Source organism: Ambystoma mexicanum, chromosome 4p (genome assembly GCF_040938575.1).
Source record: "Ambystoma mexicanum isolate Mex_15411 chromosome 4p, UKY_AmexF1_1, whole genome shotgun sequence".
In the NCBI taxonomy this organism is placed as follows: Eukaryota; Metazoa; Chordata; class Amphibia; order Caudata; family Ambystomatidae; genus Ambystoma; species Ambystoma mexicanum.
In genome coordinates, this window is record NC_090927.1 from 359,198,372 (window position 1) to 359,222,213 (window position 23,842).

General features: G+C 44.4%; 1 protein-coding gene across 2 annotated transcripts in view; it reads left to right on the plus strand.

Annotated features, from left to right (window-relative positions):
- The window catches only part of WDR35 (WD repeat domain 35), a 1,418,193-nt gene that overhangs the window by 504,358 nt on the left and 889,993 nt on the right, over positions 1-23,842 (plus strand). For both annotated transcript variants that reach the window (XM_069605912.1, XM_069605913.1), the window contains one exon: positions 2,006-2,150. In XM_069605912.1, the coding sequence (XP_069462013.1) occupies positions 2,006-2,150 (145 nt within the window). The remainder of the gene's footprint in view (positions 1-2,005; positions 2,151-23,842) is intronic.

A 23,842-nucleotide genomic window follows, 5' to 3' on the forward strand; every position in this document is an offset into this window, starting at 1 on the left:
GCTTGGGGATGAGCACAGGCGGACCCCAAAGGGGGACCGAAGAAACATAATAACCATGGCCAAGAAGGTCAATAGGCCATTGGGGCTGAACCAAATACTACCATGGAAAGAAACAGAAGTAACATACTCACCAGGGCTGAGAGTGCGCAAAACCCACTGGGGGGCTGCACGAATCAGTCCCACACGGGGATAGAAGAGACTCAATAATCAAGGCTTTGCACTTAGAGATTGAACTTTGTTGTTATTCCTGCACAGACGTATCTATACAGGTCAAGAAAGCACATCCTCAAAAAATGGATACGTTCTTTACTTCTTGAGAACGAACATTGGGGCGATTGTCCCAAAACCCAGAGACTTTTTGATTTTGTTCTTTTGGTTATTCAGGTAAATCATGTTGAAAAAAACTACAAGGGCCTTGGGAGGGACCCTTTTGACTAAGCCATGACTTTATTCATCTTTTTTTCTTTATTTATTTTCATATGTGGCAGAATGTAAGTAGGCTAGCTGAAGATGTACACACAGGACATAATTTGTTTTGTAAGACGTCCTGAAAAACAACGGTTTGTTATTTTGTAGCATAGGGAATTCATCTTAGAATGTAGGGATAAGCTTAGGTTTTCTTTTCTTTAAATGTCTGTTCAACTATGTCCTTTTCCGTCTCCTGTTTCTGACCTACCACAGCAGTTTGGGATAGAGAGACATGGAGGAAGATTTGGACTAAGTCAGCCACATCATCTATCTGCACATTACATGAAGAACAGTATTTAAATGATTTTTTGTTGGCATTGGGTCACAAAGACTTTGAAACATTGTGTGAGGGGGTGAAATAGGCTTGCGCCAGGGGGATACAGTGTGGTGGGTACATTATTACATTTATACATTTTACCAAATTATTTGAGTGGATTTTGTAAAATCTGTGACTACTTGATACCTAAGGAGTCGGACATCTGTTTATTGAGTGTGCCCAGGGAGAGGATTTTTCCTTTAGCCAACGTGTCTCGTGAAGTCATATCAAAGGACTCCTTGCAGCAACGTTAGGGATTGGGGGACTCTGGAGATCCAGGCAAAACCCAGATATGTAAGATTTGTATGCAAGATTAAGAACATTCTTATTCATGATAAACTAAAATATGCCATAAAGTGGTTTATAGTGAGTATTTTGAATTACATAATTTCGAATGCCAAAATGTAAAAAAAATGTTACCAAAAAAAAATAATTTCGAATGTCTTTTTTTTTGTTATTTTTTGTTTGGAATTGGGCGGTTCGCCCCCTCAAACCCCCCCAGCTTTTTTCTAACCCTTTTTTTTACTCGCGAAACAAATAAAACATGTAAATTAAAAAATAATACTTTTGAATTTCTTTTTTAGGTAAAATGTTTTCGACATTTTTGTCATTCAAAATTTCTTTTTGAACATATATCTGGATACCCCATAAAGTAGCACTTGACAACTTTCTTTCAGATTTATGGCAACCTCTTAAAATACGTGGAGCAGCACAACAAAGACTTTATATGCTTGGCCCATTTGAGAGCCTTCGGACTACTACACTTCTGATGAAAGCCAGTAGAGGGGTGAACAGGAAGATACTGGGAATAGGATCAGGCAAATGTCCCTTGCATATTTTTGGAATTCTATAATGATGTGTCAGACACAAGATTTTCAAACACCAACAATTCTGGTGGAGAGTGTTTACCAACCGATCTTGGCCTGTTTGTATTCTTTGGGTTTGTTCTTTGGGTTTATATGAGAGCAAGCAAGGGAGGGGATCAAACGGGTGCGAGGAGAGAGAGTGATGGGGTGGGAAGGGTTCTGCGTTTGAAGCGTAAATGAAAAATGTATACAGTTATATTATGCTATGATCATTCTTAGATGGTTGTTTCTGGTTATACACAAAAAATATTACAATTAATAAGTGTTTTGGTTTTTTGAATAAACTATTTATTGAAGTGATGATATTTTGAATTTGACACTATTCACATGTGGATTATTTTGATATTCCCAACAGGCCCCTTATTTGTAACCATGACAAAAACACATGTAATTACTGCATCCAAAGAAGCATTTTATATCTGGCAGTATCGCGTGGCAAAAAAGCTCACTGCAATGGAGATCAATCAGGTGACACGGATAAGAAAGGAAGGACGAGAACGGTATGTTATTTAAATGAAAATAGAAATCAGTGTTCATAGTAAAATATGCGTAGCAAAATTTAGTTTTTGACTGGGAAAATTAAACCATTTCATAGTACGTGGCACTTTGAGCCTACATTGTATGTAAACAATCACTGAACATATAAGTGAATCATACTTAAATATCTTGAGAAAATAATTGTAAATATGGGGCCATGATGTAGGAGACTCCACTCTGCCATGCTATGCTTTGGCCCCTGAATTTGATATGATTAAGATGGATTTCAGTGCGAAGGTGACACGCTTTTTACGCAGCACTGGACAGTTTTAGGTGTATGCCAGTTGGAATGGGGCTCTCTTGGAGGTCCTTTATAGATTTGTATCACTCTAAGAAGGGTGAGGGTATTGCCCACATATTTGGAAAAGGGGCTTGTTTGGCGTTAAAAAACTGTATTTTTGGTGATGGTGTTTCTAGACTTGGCTAGGTGGGGGTAAATAGATATTCAGTGGAATCTAGCTGGCTCCATTGTATCTAATGAAGGTTTTCCTTGGCCAGTGGTGATATTAAAGCCTTCTTTAGGTCAATCAGGAACACACCTTCAGAAAGAAAGCAGTTGGTAAATCAGTAAGGTGCTGTGCCACCAACAGATTGCATGCCTGAGTTTTACATGTGGGAGAAGGCATACATTCTGGTATGCGAGCATGTGCTGGTTCATAAGAAATACAGTACTCTGACAACAAATACTTGATCAAATTCCTCCAGAGCATTATTAGATGCTTCGAAGGCAGGCTGCACTGGTTGCACAGTTATATCATGATATATTGGTGACTGAGAATTGAGCAAGTTGGTCAAAAAGAGACTGGGTGTATGTTAAAGCCAAGCCAATTATGTAAAGTTTTTCTTTGGTGATGGTGATGCATGTAGTATAATATGCGTTTTCTCATGTTAGATACTGGAAGAGATTTCGAACTTGTCCTCAATATTATGAAGATGTCCAATGCACAGAGAAAAAATCTGGTGGTGGTCTCTTTAGATTCAGAAAAGGCCTTTGTATTCTCGGTGTATATGCACGTAATTCTGGCCCAGAGAGCAGGCATTAGATAAGGCTGTTGTACAATAAACCCATCGCCAGGAGGTGTTTCTTTGTCAGGAGCGTCCCTTCTCACCATTGCTATTTGCTGTTGTCATTGAGAGGCTGCCATCTGCCATGATTGATGGGAGAATATGTGTGGTCGCCGTATTATATTTAAGTGAGATCAGTTAGAAGCCTTACAATTCTTTGTGGAAGCGATGTATTTCTCTTATATTGAGACCCAACAATAATTGAAATAAATAATGCATATACCTCCTGGACAACATGGTTGAGGTAAATAAACCAACACTTCCGATTTGGCAAATAAGCAGGGCAAGGGGGCACCTGTTTTGGGGATGTAGGTGTCATGGGACCTTGTCATGTTGTTGGAACTTAATGTAAGAACAGTGATAAAGAACTTTGGGAGACTTGTTGAGTATGTAGAGTAGATTGCTGATTGCTTTGATAAGTAGGGTTGCCCTAAGTAAAATGGTAATATGTTCCACATTTCTAATGATGCCCACATTGAACCCTATGGAGGGGAGATGGACCTAATCTTGCGAAAATTAAACATCCACTGGGGATGAGGGAATGAGATTAGGAGATCTTGCACTTTATTATTTCACAGCACAATTACAAAATGGAAACAATGGTCCATAGAAGTTGACCTGCTGGAAAATGTTCTATTGTCTGCAAGCATAGGGACATTAAGATGGCTGAATTATTATTATAAGAGAGCACACCAGTGTGTTGCTGGCCTAGAGCCATTGGGACAATGAAAAAACTCTGCCATGGACTAGGAAAGAGGATGAAGTGGAGACGCAAGGGCCCCAGTGTGGGGCCTTGGGTGTTTGGTAACCAAGAATATTGATGCGACCCACAGAAAAAGGGCAGATGTAGTTAAATGAAACCATTACTGAGGAAAGGTTTGCAACCTTTGTGGTGGAAATTCGGGATCCAAAGTGGCTGATTCATACAAGATTTGGCAATCCAGAGTGTAGCATGCAAGCATTCACCAGAACTACCAGAAAAGCCTAAAACTAGTGGGATTCTGAGGGTGGCTTTGGAACTGGTGTCTGAGACAAAGTTACTCTCTGTTGTACAAAGTGATCCGCACCAATATATCTCTTACAGTCCTAAAATTCAGGGTGACATGGATTATGGATCTGGAGGTTCTGGATGGTCAATGAACTAGATTGAGCACCATGGTAAAAACATTAGCAGACATGCAAAATTCAAGGTGATCCAATTCAATTATATTCACTGCACTTACCTTACCCCATATACATATAAGTATATTTGACGATACTAAACCCACAAAATGCTACAGATGCCCCTCTTGTCCATACTGTTTATTATTTTTTGCTAGCTGATTTAGGACTGTCCTGTAGCTCGGTGATTGGGGATAATGTGCTTTATATGATTCTAGCTATTATGGGAAAGAAGATGCTGGAGGGACTATGGCTTGCATATTGGGGTTAACAAACTGGAAGAAAGAAGAGATGATTTACAAACCTATCCCTTATTCTAGCCAAAAGGAAAGTGCCTACGAATTCATAGTCGAGTAGGGGCCCATTTTGAGACCTGGGGGAAGGATTTAATAGCCTGGTTTAAAGCAGAGCTGGCAATACTTGATGGACTACTGAACAAGGGAGTGTACCTTATTGGTGTGGGGGATCCAATTGAATGCACTGCAGTTTCTGCCAGTCAATCTACCACCCTGAGAGATGAGTAGGGACTGAGTTAAAAATATTTCTCAGATACAACACAAGGCAGTATGGTTCAAATGCAGGTGGTTTGTTTGATGGTGTCATCAAATAGTCAAGCAGTTGTGAATAGTGAGGAGAATTAGGTATGAATGAGGCCATTCTTGATTAATATGAGTGAAGTAATGACACCATGATCTACCTTTTGAATGTTCCTCTCTGATGCTATATAATAAAAGGCCAGATTTATGTTTGTCTGAAGCCGTCCTGCCCACTTTGCCTGTTATCACTGCTAGAGGGAGCTGTTGCCTTACGCATACAACAATAAGACATCCAGTTCATCTTGCAGGAGAACAAAGTATGTATTTCAACAATAATATACAGTTAGCTGCAGAAAAGGCCCAAGACAACAGCATACTTCAAGTTGCATACACTGAGAAAAAATATACATAAAAAAATATAAGCAGAAATTCATTTGATTAAGCACTATTTCTCTAACAATATAAATTACTTTTTTTAATGTACTTTTGTATTATGTAATTATTCATTGTAATGTTTCTTGGTATATATTATATCGATACTATTCTTCATGTATGTTTTAAACTTTATTTGACTTCAATTTACTTTATTTTATGATCTCATGTCTACTTGGAATCATGCTGCATGTGAATTGTATTACTCTGACATCCCTCATCATTATTTATTTGAGTCCAAAATTCATAAGTGGAATCCAAGACAATGAGGAGCAGATACAATTGTCCGTATGTACTGTATTGAACTTTCAACAGATTCTGTGAGATTTTGTTTGAGGTTACAACTCCTTAACGTAAAAGGAGCAAGATCCTTACAAACATTTTTTTTCTATTAACATAAATTATGTTAAAATACACCACATAGTATATTTACACTCTTAAAATTGCTTCCTTTATGCGTATGCTTTTCCACTAGTATTCTCTATAAGTGAATAATTAAGATGTTATGCAGTTTAGTGTGTGAGAGGGTCAGATTTGTTTGTTGCATTTCTTGGACTACAACAGCAGATTGATAAAGCTCATTGCCACTGCTTATATGCTTTAAATGAGAAAAGCCAGTCATGTGAATCAGGAAAGGTTAATGAGCCATATGTATGGCAATGTAGACACACTATATAATCTTACACAATATGAACGGATTTTCAATACAAGTTACTAATGCTGTTGTTTTCCTTATGATGGTTTTTATATAAAAAGTTTATCCAATGCCATTTTGGCATTTGGCCTGCTCAGGCGTGGTATAACCACACACATCATTGCTTGGTGAAGAAAGGATCCAATGGTCATGGGCCATTCTGCCTCAGTGAGATTGTATCTGGACTCTGAAATATGCTACTGGAACTGAGTTAAAATCTCCTCTTTGCATGCTTTTTTCCAGGAATAATGTAGAATTATCAGTGAGGGAGTCTTTTTGTTGTTAATGTTTGATGGGTAATTTTACATGGCAAGTGATGGCACACTTCTCAATCTGGTTTAGAGTCCCGGGGCTTTTCACTGTAATGCAGCGATCCCTAGAGAAGATAAAGTCTAATGGGTGACTTCGGTTGTGTATGGGATCATCTGATAAAGGGAGGTGAGAATGTATACTGCGGTTTTAAAAGATGAATCTGGAATTTAATAGGACAAATATTAAAATCCCCCAGCACTGCAAGAAGGTTAAGCTTGACAGTCATGTTGTTAATGGCATACAACGTTGCCTCTATGTAGGTATTTGCAGTGCTGTCACAATGATCTGAATGACACTCGGCCTAGTAGGATCGTTGTCTGTCTTCCCTTTGTTCACTTGTCCCCCCCTCCCTGCCTCGTCACGCCTTGAAACACTTGTGTATAGGCGCGTTGAAAATGCCATATCATATCATATCCAGCGAAATAATGGGTATCATTGGGTGACATGAATTTACAAAGATACTGGTTTCTCCTCCTCCCGATCCATCACTTTCATCTACGTTGTGTGCTAAGGATGTTGCCTTTTATTTTGCATCTAAAATTGAAAATATTCCAAATTATTTTTCTTTCTATTGACAATACTCTTATTTTATAATCTCACTCTTAGTCATTCTCGTTCTTCTTTAACAAAACGGCATCTAGATTATTTGATTATTCAAGAAAATCCTACTGCTGCACTGCTTCATCGTTTGCCAGATTCTTGAACCCAATCTACATTCCCTCATCCTTTACCTTGTCTATTGCCTTGTCTATGGCCTTAATATTCTACAGAAGCTTGAAGCCTGTTCAAGGGTCTTTATTAGAACAAAACATAATTCTTGATATTGGTTTTGTGGTTAGGGTGCAGGGGGTCAGTCTATTGGGTGTTCCTCTCTCTGTCCTTCTCCCCTTGCTCCTACCACACCACCTCAGGCTTCCCAAATCCCCAGTATGATGATCACTAGATATCGATAACCGCTACTGTTAGGAAGGCTTTTCTTTTTGCTACTCTCCTCCCATAGACATCTATGGGACATCCTTTCATTTTGCTTTGTATTGGCTTCGACGTGATGTTTTTGAGGCAGTTTAAGACTTTTTCTTTACTTCTCTTGCTTTATGATCATTTATATGAGGAGACTGATCAGTCCATAAGACAATCGGTGCGTGGCTTTCTTGTATTTTTACAACTGCACTCATCACCCTAAAGTGAATTGCCATTATAACTCTTTCTTTTGTTAATTTTGAGTTACACATACAGTGTGTCCAGGATAGGCTGATGGCAGTGGATATCTTCCTACCGTAATTTGCAATTACCGCAAATGGCTACTAAGAGTAGGTAGCATTCAAAGATGTCCGTGTTATGAGATGTTTGCCTCTCTTTTTGGCCATATTGTTCTTTGGCCATATTCCTTCCGTCTCAGTGCCGTATTGGCTTGTGTGGATGCACACGGTGGGCAATTGACTTGGTGCTTTTATTTGTGGTTCTGCCTTTGTTCTATTTTGTTTATTTTCATAATTTTCATCATTTTCCTTTTAGCCACAGGTTTCAACCGGGCCACGGCGGGTGACTGGCCGCTGCATACTGCGCATACACGCTAACTGGATTTGCGTTTTATTATTTTAATTCATTTGGTCTACATGCTTTTAATCCTGCATTCATTTCCCTGTATCCCTGCTCTGTACCGGGTCTGAGGGTGCCTGGCCTCATTGAGGACCCAGAGGCTTGTACTCTGTACCGGCAGCTCTGTTTTTATTTCCTACCCACACTCACTGGAGAGGCAGTCCCTCTTCCCTGTTCATAGCAGTGGGAGGGGATTGGCTAGGGTTATACAATGTGCCTAAATAGGACCGCAGCACACAGATATCACAGCGGGAAAGGGCATGTTGTGCCAAAGTTAAGGCCGTCTGGACCCGCCTGGGCCCATCCGGGCCACGGGTGGCTTTAGGGGCTGGCCTCCTATGTGGTCTCTCCCCTGCTCCCGCTCATGTCTGTTAGATATGGCACCGGCAGGTACTGTTTTACCCCTGAATTTTAATTCAGCTTGTGGCGATCCTGTTGTGGTTTCTTCCAGCTCTAACACACCTCTGAGTGCCTTGCTGCTTCAAACATGCTCCGTTGTCGCACATGCTGATCATGTTTATGATATCTGTGACCATGGTCCAGCTATACTCTGTTTTACAGAAACCTGGCTAACAGCCCCCTCGGCCCCCATGTTTCTCCAATTCTTCTTGCCTGAGCGGTATAAAATCATTCTTGAAGACAGAACTGCACCCCATGTGGGTGGGAGAAAGCCACCCTTAAGGTTACTACTGTACCGGTAGTCCATGATTTGACCATGGAAGCTTTTTTTAGTGTGCTTGGAAATCTCTGCTTCCGACTTTGTTCATTTTCTGCTGGTCTATCGTCCGCCTGGCCCTTATATGCATTTCCTGCTACCTTTACTGGAACTTGTGGCTTCGCTTCATCTGAAATATGTAAATCTTATAGTGCTAGGCGACTTTAATATCCGTTTTAACCCTCCTCTTGTCATTACTGTAGATGCTTTTTTTTTAGGGTTTTGTGGATCTGGGTTTAACCCAACATGTCACTGAACCCACCCATCTTCTGGGGAGAATCTGGATCTTATTTTCTTCTGCATTCCCGGGTCTGGTAGTCCGCCCCTTAGTGTCTGTCCCTTGGTCCGACCACTTTCAGTACCCCCTGGAGTTTCCCCTACTACACCTTCTAGAGGCACGGCTCTTAAGATGAAATGGCATTGCATTGATAAGTCTGTCTTGACATCTGCGGTGATGACTAAAGGTCGTAGTGACTTGCCTGCGGATTTTACCTCCCTATCTCAGGAGCTGCTAGCTACTGCTGATCAATTGGCACCCTTTAAAGCCATGCAGCTGCATGGCTGCCTGTCTGAGGGATGGTTCACAGAACAACTGAGAGTGGCTAAACTGGGGCTTAGCCAAGCAGAGCGCAAGTGGTGCTCTTCTTATAGTTCTTGTGATAAATTGGCCTTGGCCTCGCTCTCCAGAAACTATCATCTGGCTATTAAGTCAGCCAAACAGAAATGGTTTACTCTCAAGATTGAAACGGCTCTCAATCGAAGGAGCTATTTGCGGTCGTTAACTTCATTTCCTCTACAGCTCACTTTCTTCCCACAGCACCTGCTTCTCAGTCACATTGATGCACTTGCTGAGTTTTTCCATTCCAACATTGTTAATATTTGAAACAATATTCATCCTTTTTTTTTTTTTTATACGTTTTTTTACGGAACACAACTTCTTACAAACATCCACACTCCACAGAATACTTCGTTCAGGATCACCATCCCCATCTATCTTTCTCCCATATCATCAACTTTAAGGATGGACAATGGCCCTTTATACGTTTCCAAGTCATCCACAACCATGTTCAGCTGCTGTTCAATTATTGCTAAAAGTTGAGTCAGGGGAAATAACAATTTTCGATCTGTGCCGTTAAACATTTGATCCCACCATTCCTCTGCGCACAACGATGGGTGGATGGTACCCCAAGGTCCCAACAGTACTGTTCTGTTGTCCCGAAAGCTATTACAAAACAACACTAGATGTTTCAACGTCTCCGGTGCTTTGGTACAAAATCTGCAACTGAGATTTATGTTTTTGTTACATTTCCATTTTTGTAGCCGCTCTTTTGTTTTAAACAAATTTAAACGAAATAACATAAAGCGTCTTCGTGCCATTGGTTCCGCAAATAAATTGATATACCCTTGAGGCGTAGTAAAGGGGCGGACTTCCATCGGCGCATTTGACATCAGCTTTGCCGTCGCTCTTTCAGTACAAGTTTTCTCCCAGTCCAAGCGCCAGATTTTCATTTTAGAGGCAACTGGATTTTCGTGAAGTAAGCTGGGCTTGATGTCGTATTCTACTAGTAGGCTTTCACATCTGTGCATCCATAAAGCCACCATATTCTGACCATTCGACGTTGCGCTATGGAAAAGTTCAAATTGCAAGATATTTTCTTGCACTCGAGTTTTTCGATATAAGGCCAGTAGACTCCACACGATCCTTGCATGCAATGAAATCAGCGATAACTCGTATCTGATACACGAGGTCGAGTTCCCTCTGGGGAGACCCAACACCTTTGACCAAAATTGGTTCTCCAGGGAGGGCCACAGATCATAAGAGCATCCCAGAGCATTTTCCGCTCCATAGATCAGGACCGGCACGACTTTTTGCTGATAGAACATCCGCACCGGTTCCAAGGAAAATTTCCCATATTTCTTTTTCATTAGCAGAGCTTGGTTTGCTAACTGGGTGCACTTCCTTTTCGTGTCTGCCACCCACAGGGCATCATTGATGCATGAACTTAGCACCATTCCCAAATATTTGACTTTGTGTGATATGGTCATTGAGGACCCACTCATGTACCATTTTAGATTTTTTACTTTCCTTGAGGTAGCCCCTTTTAGATTTTTGAATATTAATACTTCACATTTCTTTGCATTAATCAGCAGGCGATTATCGCCAACATAGGCTTGGATTGCGTCTAATTTGCGTTGCAGGCCAACCAGTGTCAAATCCATGATCACCAAATCATCGGCATATAAAAGCCAGCTTACGTGCACATTATTTACTTTAGGTGGATTAGAGGACACTGTATCTAGCGAGTCTCCCAAGTCTGATATATACAGACTAAATATTGCAGCAGCAAGCGGGCACCCTTGCTTGACTCCCTTTTACGTCTTGATTGTGGTTGACAAGGACCCTCTTTGGTCAAGTCGGATTTTAATCGAGGTGTCCGTGTGGAGCTCTTGTATTGCCGCTACTAGATCTTCTGGACAGCCCCACCTGCGCAATTTTGACCATAGCAAGTCACGGTCAACAGTGTCAAATGCGCTAGAAAAGTCAATAAAGGCCAAGTAGATGTTTGTGTTTGATCTCAAGGCCTCCATTTTTAACAGGTTAAGCAATAGTAAGTTTACAGAACAGCCCACTTGTTTTACGAATCCCGCCTGGCGGGCGTCAACGTGACCTGTTTCAACCGCCCATGCTACCAATTTTTGTTGTAAAACAGTAGCGTAGATCTTTCCCAAGACATCCAAAAGAGCCACTGGTCAATAGTTACTTGGATTCGACCGGTCTCCTTTTTTAAATATAGGTACTATGACCGCTGATTTCCATGATTCAGGAGATAGTCCCGTGTTGTTTATTCTTTTAAACAGGGTTACGCATAGCTCTGCCCAAATCTCCGGATGTTGTTTGATAGTATAATTGGTTAACCCATCCGGTCCAGGTGCTCTCGAGCTCTTTGCTTTTGCAATTATCGATATGATGTCCTCCTTACAATAATCGATTGAACGAGATGGAAACGTAGGCGCACCATTATCCTGCCCCTTATATAGCTCTTCAAAGTGGGCTATCCAGTCCTTCTCCAACAGTGCAACCGTTTGCAAGGCCTGTTGAGGTGCTTGCCTGGTGTTAATAATCCTCCAAAACTCTCCTGAATTTTTGTTTTTTAATGCCAACAGCATTGATTCTGCATCATTTTGGACTGTCATATGTTTATGGGCCTTTAGCCAGTTTTTATACTTCTGTTTTGCCATTCTAATGGTCTCTTTTCGAACACCGTGGTCTCCCGATCTGGCGTGACGAATCACTTGTCTCATCTGCCTTTTATGGACCTGTATCTCCAGGTCAAACCAGTGCTTGCGCTCCATATTTGATTGTTTAAGCCCAACATGTTTGTCTTTGAAGTTGAGCAATAGGTGTGTGTAGTCGGTTTCGGTACTGTTCTGACAATAAGCTGTTGCCAATTTCGCCACCTCATGCGACTCCAGCCGTAGTCTAACCCTATTAGATGAGACTCGTATGTTATGATTCCACCGCTCAAGGTCCTCCTTTGATTTCATGCTAAGACTTGTTAGTAGCATATTATGATCGCTATTCATTTGGCTTCTAACTATGAAGAACTTTATACGAGCGTATAGATTTCTGGAGACAAATATATAGTCAATTGTTGATTTAGACTCAGCTCGATGCCAAGTTACGGCTGGTTTCAAGTCTCCGATCGTGTTTCCATTTAGCATTTGCATTTCTCGGATGTTCATTTCCTCCAACCAGCTATTACTCAACACCTTTGTGTTTTTAGTGGTAGCGTTCAAGAGATCGATGTTCAGGTCCCCGCAAATCAAAATATTACGCACAAACAGGGTATCAAGAATCTCCATGATTTGATCTACAAACTCTTGTGTCCCTGCCCTCGAGTGGTTCCAATACACATTTAGAAGAGACATCTCGTCTGGATCTTTGGCACTACCCCTGTCGTTTATGATCGTAATTTCCTGTATAAAGGGGGAGTGGTTAGTCGACTCGCTAATCCTATAGCCCGAAGTTTTCTTCACTAGAGTTAATAACCCTGCCGTCAGGCGTCCTTTATCTAACTTCATAGAAGGATTAAGTGCCACTTCATATTCACTTGCAAGCGGGCTCTCTCTTAACCAGGTCTCTTGTAAGCACACATCGATAATCCTTCCAGCCAGTTCGTGTTGAAGAGGTGCATAAAGCCTCTGGTGTTCCACGAGGCCATTAAGCACTCACCAGCGTCGGGAACTACTTGGCGTTATTGTTGATTTTTTGTGTTAATCGTTGTTGCTACCCAACCCCACTCGCAGTTGGCAATCTTGGAACTCGGGCCCTTAGTGTCCGTGGCTGATATTAGTCTGCAATTTTGACCTCCGTTAATCGTGATTCTTATGTTCGCTTTAGGTGCGTCTTGTGAGCTCGCATTGCTGAAGATAGCTTCATCTTTTTCAACTTGTTTTGTCTCAGGGCCCCTTGTTCTATTGTCGAGGTTATAGACTTTCCCTCCAACAATTTTGCTCACTGAGCAAATCTCTGATGCAGTGTTGTGTCGTCGTGAAATACTTGTTTGTTGCAAGCATTTTGAAGTATCATCAATGCTTCTGTCAAAACATTCAGGCTGATTCGTCATCAGTACTGTCAACTCGTGCACATCAAACCCTAGTGAAAATAGGGCAGCTTTCGCTTCCATGATAGATTTGACTATTAACGACGAGGTCACGTGTAAAATTACCTTGTCGTTCCGATTTTCGTTTGGAAATTCAACGACCTTAATGTCACTAGACTTAATAGCACGTAGACTAGGGATCAAGTCGAATAGATGAATGATATTAGCGCGATTTAAGATCAGTTTGTCCACAGAGTCCAGCCTTTCAATCATTAATTTAAAGACCGGCATTGCTCCTTTAGTTTTTGTCATTTGCTCTTTATTCCTTTCTCGAGCAATTTCACTGGAGTTGGCTTTTGTATGGTCTAATTTATCACTGTCGTCGAATTTTGTAGTCTCCACAGCACGTTCTTTGGGTCCAAAAGCATAGCCGCCTTTCGAATCGACTTTTCTCGGTACAACTGGGGAGGCTTCGTTCGAAGTTATTGGATATATGCCTTCGTGTTTGGCGCACAATTGCAATCTTTTTTCGTGCATCGTCACAAAGGGTGGACTTGGCGGGACGGTTTGGTCCATTTTCAATTTTTCTGGTTCGTCGACAATCCGACAGATTCTAACAATCTTCTCTCGTGCAATTAATGGAGATGTTTGTCGATCATCCTTTCTAGGACTCTTGTTCAGCCGTGATGAAGTCTCAGTCGCTTTGCGCTCCTGGGCTGCTATTAGCCGATTCGGTTGCTCAGCTCCCAAAGGGTCTTTCGATCCTATTTTGATACTTTGCGGTCTTTGTGAGCTTGCGATGGAAGGGGTCACAGGAGCAGAGCATTGGAGGTCTAAAATATTTGCTCCTTCGTTTAACCGTCTCTCAGTGCCAACATGATCCACCTCCAATATATCCGTATCACTGTAAGTTGACATGTTTAAAAGCTCTTCGGGAATGCTCTTTACCACCTCGTCGTTCTCATCCTGTGAAAGCTGATTTGAGGCTTTTATAGGTAAGGCCACCTTGGACATCTTTACCTCAGCTTTCTTACAATTTTCCGACACGATTTGAGCGATTTTAATGTTCCTTAAAAATGTTCTTGCTCCTGTGTTTGTGCGACCTCTCTTTGCTGGCATGTTTTTTGATTTTTTTGTGAGATTTACCGCTTTGAGCTTTTGTTCCGCCAGTTTTGCGCTGTTAGGCGTTCCACCAAAGATGGAAAATATCTGACGTTTATCTTCTTCATGCAAGCTCCTTGGCCCCTTATCCTCCTTATATACGGGGGTTTCCAGCGTTGAAGTAGTGGGAGTTTGATCCTCGATCGCTAGCCGTTGTTTGCAAGCTCTTGCTTGTTCGAAGGCTGTATTGAAGGAAATCTCGGGTAGTTTATCGCACTCCTTATTGGAGCTGTCAATTTCCATCAATGAGTTGTCTGTTGTTCCCAACGTGACTGGCTCAGTCAGGGTCACTAAGTCTGTGCTTTTGGCGCTTGAGAGATCAATGATAATATCCTGTGAGGACCGTTGCGCATCTTCAGGGATATCAGCCGCTTTTACTGTACCACCAGAATCACCGCCTAATGGAACTGTCGCCTTTTTTGGCATAGGTTCCAAGGATCCGATTATAGGTCGACCTGATATGGTAGTGTTTTGGAATATGGCCAGTGCTTCGCGCGCAACATCAGCAAGCAATTTTTTATCGATTGCATCATTTCTCTTTTGCTCGCGTGTTGATTGCAATGTAATGTCCAGAGATTTCAATATCTCGAGCACCTTTCCTAAGGACTGGCCACTTATTTGTTCTACATGAGCCACTTTTGAATTCAGTAGAGCGGTCAATGTTGTTAGATCTTTTAAAGAGTCGTTCAGATTTTCGTATAGTTTCATGTAGGGGGGCCAGAGACATTGCTACCGATGAAATTAAAACAGAGTGCAATTTAGCGGATAGACCCATATTCTTGGATTCCAGCAATTTAGCCTCGGAGGCACGCTTTGATGGGATTGCCAATCTACATATTCTTCGTCTCCTTATTTTAGGAAAGGGACGCTCCATGAGTGAGGAATCGGACAGATCACATGACCCTGAAATAATGGGACTGGAGTGCAGTATAGATCGAATGCTCAAATGTGTTGAGTCCAACTGCACCAGTTTGTGATCGGTTGCTCTTTTTTGAGATTGTATGTTGTTGAACGACGTATCATTCAAAGAAGCTGAGGTTCTACTCTCCAATGGGGCACTTACAGGTGGCTTCCTTCGTTTATATGATACATTGGACCATATGTCTTTATTTGAGTCAATAAGTTGTTCATTATGCCGTTTAAGAGTAGACTTTTGCAAGTGGCCGTCCTGGATAAACGCTTTGTTCATCACTATAAGCTTGTCTAGAATGTTATTTGCTATATCCATAGAGTCACGACGTCTCTCGTGTTCGTGTGGGGCTTTGCCACTCACTAGGCCTCCTCCCACCTCCGAGGTTATAGTAGCCATAACTTTTAATTTCACTTGTTTTACCGCCTCGGTTTCACCATCGTGAACCGTGCGTACATTACTCATCCCCTCGTCAGCTGCGGGCATACTCTTACCTGTCTCCAGGGAATTCCTTATCCTTCCCACAGCGACAGGGCACTGACCCACAGTCCCACCCCCGACCTCAAATGCCATGACCAGAGTGTCCGGGGGGGACATAGAACTCATCTCCGCCACATGAGCATCAACGCAGGCCTCAACTCCCGCCCGTTGCACAGCTACGCCCCCACGCCCAGTCCGCGACGGCGACTCGGCCTCTCCTCCGCCGCCGACGCTGCCGCGCCGGCCGGCACCAAAGTCATGCATCACCTCCTCCGCGCAACCGGCGAGACCAGCAAGGACAGACCCGCTCGCCGTAAACGGCGCGCCCTCCACTACACCCTCGGGAACGACGCAGACCGAAGACTGCTCGCTCACCACGGGTGAGTGAAGGCTGAGAGATTCATCTGTCGTAAGTCTCCCACCAGGGCCCTCTTTGCATTTTTGTGATGAGCATGAAAAGTCACGTGTGGGCCGTGTAGAACGATTGAATTTGGGTTTTTCAGGGTGACTACAGCTGTCAGTCCCCACACATTGATGTTCATTTTGTAGATCGCACTCACTCTCGAACACGTGATCATCTTCCGAAAAGTTTGTGTACATGATGTTTTCCTCACTATTGGCGATAATGACATCGTCGCAGGTAGAAACACATGAAAAGAAGCGGCTGGTTTTTTTGTAGCAGTAGATGTTTTGTTTGGGGTTACATCACACCCACCTGGTCTCACACGTCTTCTTTGGGCACGCGTTCTGAGTGCTTTCGTGCAGTTGTCTGCTATCCCTGCCAATACTCGCCAAACAGCCTAACAGCCAGGGAAGTCCTCAGCCCTTCACTCCACAGGGCTTAACGCCGCAAGGGCGCTGGAGGCGGCCTTAAGTAGTCAGCTGACTCTCAGCTGTTAAAGGCACACGCACCTCAGGTGGAGAAAAAAAAAAAAAAAATGGAAGTCTCCAACAGAAGCAATAGTCTTCTTCCAACTCGCCTCAGCCTAACAGCCAGGGAAGTTCTCAGCCCTTCACTCCACAGGGCTTAACGCCGCAAGGGCGCTGGAGGCGGCCTTAAGTAGTCAGCTGACTCTCAGCTGTTAAAGGCACACGCACCTCAGGTGGAGAAAGAAGAAAAAAAAAAATAAAATGGAAGTCTCCAACAGAAGCAATAGTCTTCTTCCAACTCGCCACAGCCTAACAGCCAGGGAAGTCCTGAGCCCTTCACTCCACAGGGCTTACAATATTCATCTCACACAGGTTATCCCTGGTGTGACCGTCGTGGGGCTCAGCCAGCCAGCTACCTCTGCCTGGGCTCCCTTCCCTGTGTTCTCTGACAAGGCCGTATTGAAGGCCATCGCTCACCTGAAATCCTCAGCCCCATTCAACCCTATTCCTCTATTCTTTTTTTCAAAATAACTTTTTATTTACATTTTAACATTACAACGGTACATCAGACATTTCTTAAGAGTTTGCTACGTCTTCTCGTAAACTGAGTTCATGGTTTGGTTAGTTATCCATCTTTTTTTTAACCCAACCAATGGGTGAGAGGGGGTCTGCGGGATAGAGTTGGGAATTGTTCTGCAAAGTCCATAAATGGGGCCCAAGTGTTCTGGAAGTTGCTCGGGTTCCCTGCTCGTAGGGTGGTGATCTTTTCTGCGACTGCTGTGTCACAGCATTTTGCCCACCACAGAGCGATTGATGGGCCTGTTGGGTTCTTCCAAAGGCGGGCAAGTGCTATTTTTGCAGCTGTTAGGAGGTGTGTACATATGCGGGCTAGGTGTCCAGTGAGGAGGAGTTTGCCGTCGCCTGTGTCCCCCAGTAGTACTATCCCTGGGTCCCAGAGGATGGTAAGGCCTGTGATTGCTTTTATGTGGTTTAAGATTTCTCTCCAATAAGCTTCCGCTTGTGGGCATGATCATAACATGTGGAACTGAGTTCCTTTGGATTTGCATCGCCGCCAACAGTCGGACAAAATGTTTGGGTCAATTTTGTGCAGCCGGGCAGGAGTGATGTAGTATCTATAGCAGATTTTGTAGTTGCATTCTCTGTTGGTGGTGCATTGGGAGCTTTTCTGATTCCTCGTCCATATCTTGTTCCAGGTGTTCTCGTCCATGGGACGCCCCAGATCTTTTTCCCAGTCTGCCATGTATTTTTCTTTGCTTGCGGGGTCGTATTTGTCCAGCAGCCGGTACAGCGTGGATATCCTCCCTTTAGGTGGTGTTGCTGTGAGTGTGCGTTCTAGCGGTGTTAGTTCTCTGGAGCCTTTCTCCTTGATAGTCCTTTGTGATAGCCAATGCCTTATCTGAGTGTATCTGAATCTTTCAGATTCTGGGACCTTGAATTTGGTTTTACACTCCTCGAATGTTAGAGGGTTGCCTCCTGCCAGGAAGTCTGATATTATTCGTAGGCCTCTGGATTTCCATGCAGTGAAGCTCAGGGGGTGTAGGCCTGGGGAGAAGTCTGGGTTACCCCAGATTGGAGATAGAGGGCCTGTGATGTCTGTGGGCCCCCATTTGCGCGATGCAACTTTCCAGTTTGCTATTGTGTTGTATGTCGTGTTTAGAGGTTGAGCGTTTGCTTGCGTTCTTGAGATTCATATGTGTGGGAGGTCGCGCAGAGCGATTTTGCACCATGCTTCTTCTATCTGAGCCCAGTATGGGAGGTCAGTGGTCTGTGACCATGTGAACGCTGGGGCTAGTTGGGTGGCTTGTTTATATCTGGAGACCTCTGGTACTCCTAGCCCTCCTATGTTGTGGCCCTTGGTCATTATGCGGCTAGCTATTCAGGCTCTCTTCCCCCCCCCCCATATGAATTTCAGTATTGCACGCTGTAGTTCTTTGAGCTCTTTTCCTGGGACATGGGTTGGCAGCACTGTGCAGTGGTAGATTAGTCGGGGGACTAAGTTCATTTTTGCAGCGGTTACGCTCCCCAACCATGATATTTCCTGCTTAGTCCAGTGTGTTAGGTCCTTTTTTAGTTCTTTGAGTAGCTGTGGGAAGTTGCGCTTTTATATCTGGGCATGGTTTTGGGGATGTGCACCCCTAGGTATTGGATCATATCCTTGGCCCATGGGACGGGAAATTTGGGAGAGAGTTCTTCTTTTTGGCTCTTTGGGATGTTGATTGCTAATGCAGCTGACTTGTCATAGTTCACCTTAAATCCTGAAGCCTTTCCAAATGCGTTAATCTCTTCCCGCATGGCGTCAATGGAGATGGTTGGGCTGGTGATTGTTAGGACATCGTCGGCGTATAGTGCCACCTTGTATTCCCTACCGCCCACACTGATGCCATGTATGCTTGGGTTCTGTCTGATTCTGCCGGCGAAGGCCTCCATGGATAGTGCGAACACTAAGGGGGAGAGCGGGCATCCTTGTCGGGTCCCCCGGTTGATCTGTATTCTGCCAGACCTGTGGCCATTTATTCTCAATTGAGTTGTTGGTGTTTGGTAGTTTGCCATTGTCCAGGTTGTGAATTTGGGCCCAAATTCCATATGCTCAAGGGTGTGCTTAATATATGTCCATTGTACCAGGTCGAACGCTTTGTGTGCGCCCAGGGATATTACCATTAGTTCTTCTTTCTTCCGGTTAGCGCTCTCTATTAGGCCTATTGTTCGCCTGATGTTGTCAAACGTGCTTCTTCCGGGGATGAATCCGGTTTGGTCCCTATCTATCAAGTCCGGGAGCACTCCTCCCAGTCTAGCTGCTAGGATTTTCGAGTATAACTTTCCGTCTAGGTTCATAAGAGTTATTGGCCTATAGGCTGTTGCTTGCTTTGGGCCTTTTCTGGGCTTGTGGACCAATATTGTGAGGGATTCTCCCATGGATTAGGTGATGTTCCGTGTGTCTAGGACCGAGTTAAACAGTTGTGAGAGTTGAGGTGCTAGGGTGAATGAGAATGATTTATAGAATTTCGCTGTCAGCCCATCTGGGCCCGGGGCAGTGTGCTTCAGGGATTTGATGGCTTCTCTGACTTCTTCGGGTGTTATCGGCTCCTCTAGGGCTTCGAGTCGTTGTGTGTTGTTGGTTGTGGTGAACGGCTGTAAGTATTTGTTGCCCTGGTGGACCATTTAGGGGTTGGTGGGCGGGCCCATCATTATTGATTCGTGGTGGGCTGTGAGGGCTCTCATTTTACCTTGGTCTGAGTATTGGGTAGTGGCATCTTCCCCAGAGATGCATATTATGTTGTTCTTTTTGTGTAGCCGTTGTAATTTGTGGGCCAGGATGCGGTTGGCTTTGTTGCTCTTGATGTAGTAGAACTGTTTGGTGTATGCGAGGGCTTTGGCGGATCTATCTGCCCAGTGCATTTCTAGTGCTATTCTGGCTTGTTTCAGCTCTCTTTCTAGTTTCCTGGTGTGGCGAGTTTTGAGCCGTTTCTCTATCTCTGCGACTGTGGTCTCGAGTGCCGCTGCTTGGATCCCCGTAATTCGGCGGTGTTCTGTGGTAATGCTAATTATGGTGCTGCCCCTGATTACTGGTTTCATTGCTTCCCATATAGTGCCGATAGGCATGCCGGGGGTTGTGTTTTCCTGGAAGTAGGTTGTTGGGGCTTCTCTAATTTCCGCCCTAATCATATCGTCCATGAGGATAGAGTCGTTCAACTTCCAGTATCTTGGCGGTGGCGCTGGTAGTCCACTTATGGTTAGGTCCGCTGATACTGGTGCGTGGTCAGAGATCATTCTGATGTGTATCCGTATGTTTTCCAGACATGGGAATAGTGTACCTGTTATCAGTAACAGGTCGATTCGGGAGTGTCCTTTGTGGGCGTTGGAGTAGAAAGTGAAGTCTTTGGTGCCATCGTTTGCGAGCCTCCATGAGTCCACTGTTTCGGTTTCTCTCATCAGTTTTGCAAGAGCTAAAGCACGTGTGTAGTCCGAGTTGGACGCTGGATGGGTTTTGTCCATCGTGGGGTCTGTGACCATGTTGAAATCTCCTCCTATGATTAGCTACCCTTTAGTAAATGCTGTTAGTTTTGGGGTTAGTTTCTGCAGGAATTTGGCTTGGTCTGTATTTGGGCAGTATATTCCCACTATTGTAATAGCTTGTTCCATTAGATTTCCCTTCAGCATGAGGAATCTACCTGCTGGGTCCTTTTTGACTGTTAGGTCTCGAAGCGGGAAATTCTTGCTTATCAGTATTGCTACCCCCCGTTTCTTTTCCCCTGAGGTGGCAAAGAAGGCCTGTGTGAATTGGCGGTACCTTAGGCGGCGTTCGTCCGCTGCTAGTAAGTGGGTCTCTTGCAGGAGTATAATATCTCCCTCTAGGTTGTTCAACCTTCCCTCTACTGATTTCCACTTTCATGGGGAGTTCAGGCCTCCTACGTTCCAGGTGAGGATTCGGATGTTTCTATTCTCCATCTGGGCCGTCGTATTCGTCTTTAAAGGACTTTGCGGAGTTGTTTGATCTGCCCTCTGTGGTCCATGATTGGCTAGTTATTATTGGTGAACTTATTTGCAATGTCTCTGAATCTATCTGATGTGTACGGTCTGTTTCTCGATCGGGGGGCAACGTGCCCCAACGGGGGTGACTGGCTGAGCCATAACGTTGGGCTCTTTGTGGCCAACTGGGCCTAAGCGCTGCGATGTGTCATTTGGGAAGCTCACTGGTGGTTAGAGCTGGGTTCGACTCCTTTGTGGTGTTGTGGATGTCCTTTGATCGCGCTACGGTGATGCGGTTTGTGTGCAGCGCTTCGTGGTGCTGGGTTAGATTTTGGGCATATCTCCTTCGTGTGTCTCAGTCCAGGTCCTTGGTCTTCCGCAGGCCTCTGAGCCTGCGTGTCATGATCTCTGCTTCCAAAAGGTCAGTACTTACCCAACTCCCTTGGAAGCAGACCCATAACCCAGGTTCCGAGTGCCAACCAGTCCCAATTGGGACCTTTTGGACCCTGTCCTGGCGCCAGTGGCACCAGGCTCATAAATATGCCCAGTCCCAGCGCTGGAAGCGCCGGGCTCATAATGCTTGGCTGGACTTACCTGCAGCAGACCATGCTGCTTACTTACCTGCCAGTTGAGCCTCTAATCCTCTTCTGTTTGGGACTACTTTTCCTGTTGGGTGGGGCAGGAGCCACTCCCTAGGTTCAGAACACTGGAACTCTTCTGGAAAGCAGGAACTCTTTTCTTACCTAGGCGTGGCTGTGGAAGGAGACACCTAAGCACCACAGGAGGCTATTTAAACCACACCCGATGGATGAATCTTGCTTTGTGTTATTCTGCATCCTCTGCAGCAGAACGCTTATCGTGTCTTCTGCATCTGATCCTGGGCCTAAGGGAAAAAGGCTTACCATCCTGAATCCAGTCTTCAGCAACACCTATAAAGACAAGAAAGAACAGGTTAGCATTACGGTCTTCAGTGACAGCGCTTCTCTTACCTGGTCCATCGGCTGTCACCAACGCCTCGCGCTGCATTCCGGCATCTGAAAGACAAAGGCTTACCTACTCTTTGCGTGCTCCGGAGGTCTTCGCACTGCATTCCGGCATCTGAAAGACAAAAGCTTACCAACTCTTTGCACGCTCCGGAGGCCTTCGGCGCTGCATCCCGCATCTGAAGACAAAAGAAGGTGCGTTTAAAGACATTGGGTAACTTTATTACTCACGTGCCATTACTCCTTCCCACGCCGAACCCAGTGGGTATTCCGGCACCCTTCAGCAGCTCCGAACTTGTACCTGCAAGATAAAAGGACAGTTAGGGCGCATCGTGAAGCAGGCAACAAGCGCTTACTTACGTGCTTCCAGGCGCTTCTATTCCTCACACGGGTTCCATCCTCAACTCACTTCAGCCCGTCATCCGCCATCGCCGGAACCCTGCAAAACAAGAGACATCCTTACAAAAGACTTTTAAAGACATTTGAAATACTCGGAACTTACCGTTCGTGCAGTAAACGACGGACAGCAGTCCTCTGAGGTCAAGAGGCCTGCACCCTTATCCAGTGAAGAAACTGGTTACGGCACCCTGCCCCGAGGCAGATGGAGAGCTCGGCGTTCACTTACCTAAGGTGAGAGCGTTAACCTTTGGGGTTCTACAGGAGAAGAGAAGGGGAAGAAGAGAGAGACACCCAATAACCCCAGTTCATTAATCCCATATTTTCTATCTGCAGACATCTTACTCTTCGTGTCAGACATACAGTGCACAGACGTCCAGCCCAAAGAGCCAATCGTGTGTTACACATCACCTTTGAAGATACGGTATTCGCCCAGTCAAGACCGGCGCCTCTGCCGGAATCAGGTGAGCGTTACACTGCGCTTCCTGGCGACTCTGGACCATGTTCCTTCGTTCTGGGTTTTCCGTTTATCCTGGCTGTGTGTCTCCGATTCTGAGGCTTTGCTTTCTGGTTCTGTACCCATGAATTTGTCCGCTTCTTTGGGAGTGCGGATGTGTTTTTTGGTCCCCTCCCAGGTGAAGTTTAAGGCTGTTGGGAAGCTCCATCTGTATTGTACCTTGTGTTCGATCAGCCATGTAGTGAGATTCCGGAGTGCTTTCCTTTTCTGTAGGGTTATTGCCGATAGGTCTTGATATAGTGAGATGTTTGCTCCTCTGAAGAGGATTTGTTTAGTGCCTCTGGCTTCTCTCATGATCTCTTCTTTCCTTTTGAAGAAGTGGATGCGAGCTAGGACGTCTGGTGGAAATTGTGACGATTGCCGTTGGCTTGTGCGGTGGACTCGATCGATCTCCAAAGGGGAACTGTCTGGTAGGGTTAGGATGAATCTGAATAGTTTGCTAGTGAAGTTTTCCAGTTCGGCGTCTGCGATCGTTGTGGGGCTTCCTCTGAGGCGTATGTTGTTCCTCCTTGAGCGGTTTTCTGCATCTTCTTGTTTCAGCTCTAGTAGGTCGTATTTTGCTTCTAGGGCTGTTATTCTGTCTAAGTTTCATTCGATGTCGAAGGCGTGATCACATACCGTATTTTGTAGGTCTCCGGTGCGTTGTTCCACCTCCGTTACCCGTTTGTTTAGGGCAGTGATTTTCTTTGTGACCTCTTCAGTCCCTTTTTGAATTTCTTTGGTTATCGCTGA